Source organism: Ictalurus furcatus, chromosome 18 (assembly GCF_023375685.1).
Source record: "Ictalurus furcatus strain D&B chromosome 18, Billie_1.0, whole genome shotgun sequence".
In the NCBI taxonomy this organism is placed as follows: Eukaryota; Metazoa; Chordata; class Actinopteri; order Siluriformes; family Ictaluridae; genus Ictalurus; species Ictalurus furcatus.
Window position 1 is genome coordinate 9,522,501 of NC_071272.1, and position 5,000 is coordinate 9,527,500.

The 5,000-nt window shown below is 38.9% G+C and overlaps 2 protein-coding genes across 3 annotated transcripts in view; one reads left to right on the forward strand and one right to left on the reverse strand.

The window, feature by feature from the left end:
• Positions 1 to 1,846, forward strand: part of sap30l (sap30-like) — a 9,979-nt gene extending 8,133 nt beyond the window's left edge. The window contains exon 4 of the mRNA XM_053649237.1: positions 1,000 to 1,846. Coding sequence (XP_053505212.1) covers positions 1,000 to 1,128 — 129 coding nt within the window. The 3' untranslated portion in view covers positions 1,129 to 1,846. The remainder of the gene's footprint in view (positions 1 to 999) is intronic.
• A 487-nt stretch (positions 1,847 to 2,333) lies between these two features.
• The window catches only part of LOC128622602 (heart- and neural crest derivatives-expressed protein 1-like), a 3,357-nt gene continuing 690 nt past the window's right edge, over positions 2,334 to 5,000 (reverse strand). The window contains exons 1-3 of one of the 2 annotated variants that reach the window (XM_053649236.1): positions 4,899 to 5,000; positions 4,267 to 4,709; positions 2,334 to 2,831 (exon numbers count right to left, since the gene is read on the reverse strand). The exon at positions 4,899 to 5,000 is cut by the window's right edge and continues 690 nt beyond it. In XM_053649236.1, the coding sequence (XP_053505211.1) occupies positions 2,646 to 2,831; positions 4,267 to 4,704 (624 nt within the window). In that variant the 5' untranslated portion in view covers positions 4,705 to 4,709; positions 4,899 to 5,000 and the 3' untranslated portion in view covers positions 2,334 to 2,645. Of the gene's footprint in view, positions 2,832 to 4,266; positions 4,828 to 4,898 lie in introns of both variants that reach the window. The other variant, XM_053649235.1, reaches the window with a different exon arrangement.

Sequence of the window (5,000 nt, forward strand, 5' to 3'; positions counted from 1 at the left end):
TTAACCCTCTTGGGCATGGAGTTCACCAGAGCTTCACAGGTTGCCACTGGAGTCCTCTTCTACTCCTCCATGATGACATCACGGAGCTGGTGGATGTTAGAGACCTTGTGCTCCTCCACCTTCCGTTTGAGGATGCCCCACAGATGCTCAATATGGTTTAGGTCTGGAGACATGCTTAGCCAGTCCATCACCTTCACCCTCAGCTCCTTTAGCAAGGCAGTGGTCGTCTTGGAGGTGTGTTTGGGGTCGTTATCATGCTGGAATACTGCATACTGATCATGCTCTGCTTCAGTATGTCACAGTACATGTTGGCATTCATGGTTCCCTCAATGAAATGTAGCTCCCCAGTGCCGGCAGCACTCATGCAGCCCCAGACCATGACACTCCCACCACCAGTGAGTAAAAGTGAGTACACCCCTAAGTGAAAATGTCCAAATTGGGCCCAATTAGCCATTTTCCCTCCCTGGTGTCATGTGACTTGTTAGTGTTACAAGGTCTCAGGTGTGAATGGGGAGCAGGTGTGTTAAATTTCGTGTCCTCGCTCTCACACTCCCTCATACTGGTCACTGGATGTTCAACATGGCACCTCATGGCAAAGAACTCTGAGGATCTGAAAAAAAGAATTGTTGCTCTACATAAAGATGGCCTAGGCTATACGAAGATTGCCAAGACCCTGACACTGAGCTGCAGCACATCGTTAAAAAATCACACATCAACCAGTTGGTTTAATTAAGAGCAGTGAACTCTCAAAGTCAGTACACCACCACCACGTCAGTAGAACACCGCACTTCACAGGTTTAGTTTTAAACATAATTTCCCAATTATCATTTTACCACTCATAAATATAACGGCGCATCATGTGACACGTGTTTCCATCTGACCAATCAGAATCCAGCGTTCAGCAGCAGCGTGATTTGTAGACTAATATTAATATAACTCCGAGTCGAGTTTAATGATCTAATTATCTATTCTGTGTGTGTGTGTGTGTGTGTGTTTCAGACGGTGAGTCGTCATTTCCGGAACATTCCGGTGAATGAGAAGGAAACGCTGACATACTTTATTTATATGGTGAAGAGCAGTAAGAGCCGACTGGACCAGAAATCAGAGGGAAGTAAACAGCTGGAGTAACACACTGACGCCTTTCAGTGGACGGACACACACACACGCACACGTCTCTGCTGACGTACTTAATGACTGCTCACACTTTAGCAGATTTCAGTGTGAATATTAATCTGTTTATGTACACACACGCTCAGTAATGAGATCAGCGCTGTGGGCGGAGCCTGTCTGTCTGTCTGTCTAATGCCCCCAAAGTGCTTTTTGGTTCCTCATGTCAACTGTTTTTCTCTGGTTTCTGTGTTATACCCGCGAATGATCACAGGAGGATTCAGCTGAGTTCAGAGTGTGAATTGTTCTGATTCACTTCTTAACATTAACACTGAACACCACTCTCACTTCAGATGGATAATTAACCCTTTCCTTTAGCATCTTGTCTCTTGGAGAACTTTTATTTGTCCCCTGATTTAGAGCTGAGTCAGAGCTCCTCTCTTCTCCTCTCCTCCATTCTGTTCTCCTCTTCTCCTCCTCTGCCGTTTTCTTTGTTGCTAAACAAGTTATTTTTTCTGTCTGAAAGCTCTCATGTGACAATAACTCAATTAACATTTTATCACCATCTACGATACTGTCACAATGTTGTATTTTAAAACGAACGCGTGTTTTTCTGTATTTCTTCTCGCTGGACAGCAGTTTAACCTTACATGGACTTGTTTCATTCAGGACTTCCTTAAAGAGGTGGGGCTACAGTTCTGTGTTTTTAAACCTGAAAATAAACACATGCTACTTTAAATCTGTCTAAAATAACGATCTGTTGTGTAACAGCTTTACTCACACCACTTCATCTTAAAATTTCCCCCGTCTTAAATGATGCGGTATATCGTACGACTTTATTATCGGAAACTGATAAATTATTAATGAGATGATTAAAATATGTGAAGTGGAGTTAGGATGTGATGATATATTTAATAAAATGAAATCTAGTTGTAGCAGTTCTGTTAATTTACTCGGTTCTGATCACATGGAGTTAATTTCCTGACTAATCATTAATCACATGGCCACACCCCTAATCTCTGCAACATCCACGTGACCACGCCCCATCTCTGCAACGTCCATGTGGCCTCTCCCATCATCTCTGCAACAGCCATGTGGCCAAGCCCCCTTTTGGCTAGGTGCCACCATACTCAAGTCTGGTCTGGTTTTGTGATTTAATATAGTTTTAATCATTTTAATCAATAATTGTTTTGACAGTAAACTCCACACACTGATTTCGGCTTCACTGGAGTTTAACATCATTATATTTTATTTTTAATGTAATAAAGTTTTTGTTAGAGAGTAAACGTAATTGTCAACAATAATTCTAATATTAATACAGGTTATTATTATACAGGTTTAACTAATAAACTATTAGGTTTATGGTTATTATTATAATTACGGTTATTATTATTATTATTATTATTATTTCACACACACACAGAGTACTCATGTTGACAAAAACATCAAAACAAAACTATATATTTTGTATTTATTGCAATTCAGTGTTAAATCTTTTTGAAATGAGAATAATTCAGCTCCATCAGAATCTCCGCCCTTCACACCTCCATCATCTCCTCACAGTCCTGAACCATGCTCCGCCCACAACACGACTGACACACTGTCAAAGTGGGCGGAGTCGGAGTGGGCGGGGCCTCGCTTGGTAAACACCGCGATACTGACGTAACTGGAGCTTCCATCCATGCCAAAGGCGACCGACTTGCGGTTTCATCCTCATCAGTGTCCTACACACACAGACACACACAGAGAGTAACATCACAGAAAGGGGAAATACACTGATAAATATATTTACACTTTAATACTATTTATAATAATAATAATGAAGGCGAAAAACAAATCCACAGTAAACACCTTCAAAAATTAATAAAATTCTAAAGTAATTTTTAAAAAGCTAGTTTTATTTAAACTTCAATCTTTTAAATGTACATATTATCAATATTATTATTATTGTTGTTATTGATGTTGATGTATAACTATGAGTTGCTGATGCAGAATTATAAAATCACAATTTCTCATTTAATTTATTAATTGTGTTTATGATTTTACATTTTATTGTATTCTTATTTGAAACAAATATTTAATACACTTTTCTTTATAATTCTGTTTTCCTTCACAAACAGACTGAACTCTGTGAATCTGAATAACATCCTGAGCAAATAAAAGAATAAATATTAACACAATGCAGAGATTAATTCACTGAACAAACCCAACACACACACACACAAACACACACACACACACTGTATAATATTCCCAGTGCTGTGTGTGTTTAACTCTGAGTTCTGAATACAGGGGTGTGTTATTCTGGCGTTTTGTTCTTTCCTCATGAGAAATAAACACTTTTACAGATTGATATTTTAAATATTCCAGACTTTCTGTGTTCAGATTTTTTTCCTCATTTTGGAACAGTTTATTAGCTGCAGAGAAACCCAAAGTTTACAGTTTTAGACTCATCTTGACACCAATAACACACAATCCAACCTTTTTCCTTTTGTGTCTGAATTTCCACTTTTACACATCATTAAAAAGATTTCTTATCAAGGGAATGATTTTAAATAAAGGAAAGATTAAAGGTTTTATAATATTTCTCATTATGGCAGATAATTTTCTTCTTTATAGAAACAAACTCTTGAAATAAGCAAAGTGACCTGCTGACAGAATAAAATTTCTTCAAACTTAAATGTGTAGAAATGTTTTGATATGAAATTAATCATTTGTTTACAAACAATTTACTGAACAGAAATATTCGAATTATTATTGAATTTGATATCATTTATTCCCATCTGGAAATTTGTTTAATTCTGTTTTACATGTTGCACATTTTTGTTATTATTTAATGAAATGTTTTATTTTCTGTAAATGATCTTTTTTTTGACGTTTTGCTGTAAAATTTTGTGAGAATCTAAACTGATATTCACTGCAGAAGAATTTTAATTCTACGATTCTTGTGGTTTTTTTACTCATATGTAAATGTTATTCTTGATCTTTATGAGTCACAGTAACTTCCTCATTACAGTGATGTGAATTTAAAACACTGATGAAAAGTAAAAGATTAGGATTCTTTTTACTTTTTATTTTTCATTATTTCATTTAGATGTGAATGATATTTGTATAAACCTTAAACAGGACACGGAGCTCGTGAGTGTGTGTGACTCTCACCGTGTCTCCGGTGTGCGCGTGCAGGATGTCGGTCAGGTGAGCGATGTACCCTGTGGCCAGTCTCAGAGTTTTGATTTTGGAGAGTTTGGTGTCTGCGGGGACGTGCGGGATGAGCTCGCGCAGCTCCGCGAACGCCGTGTTCAAGCTCGCGCTGCGCCGCCGCTCCGCCCGAGGCTTTCTACTACAGCTGCTGCTGCGCGCGCGCTCCGGAGGACACACCGCGACCCGGTGACGGGGCCGAGGCTCAACGTGCCCGGTTTCTCCTGCGCGAGCCCCGGGCCTGCGGTGAGGATGAGGATGATGATGATGATGATGATGATGACGATGAGGCGCATCCTCGTGACAGCGCGCCGCGAACGGTAAAGTAGGCTCGTGCACAAAACCGTGATGAGGAGGAGGATGAAGATGAAGATAAAGATTATGGTAGTTTCCAATCATTTCCTCTAAATTGATTTACACACACGTGGTTAAAATCATATCCTATAATAGTGACGTCATCACGAATAATCAGCTTTTAACGCTAAGTGTGTGTGTGTGTGTGAAGAAAAGGTCCAAGCAGCACTTAGTGTATTATTATTATTATTATTATTATTATTATTATTATTATTATTATTATAAAAAGTTTCACTCACTGTTTGCTTTGTTGAACAGAGTTTCCAGCAGCTTGCTGATTCCCTGCTGTGAGGAGTGCAGTGTGTAGTGAAAGCTGTGTGAATGGGATGTGACGTCATTAC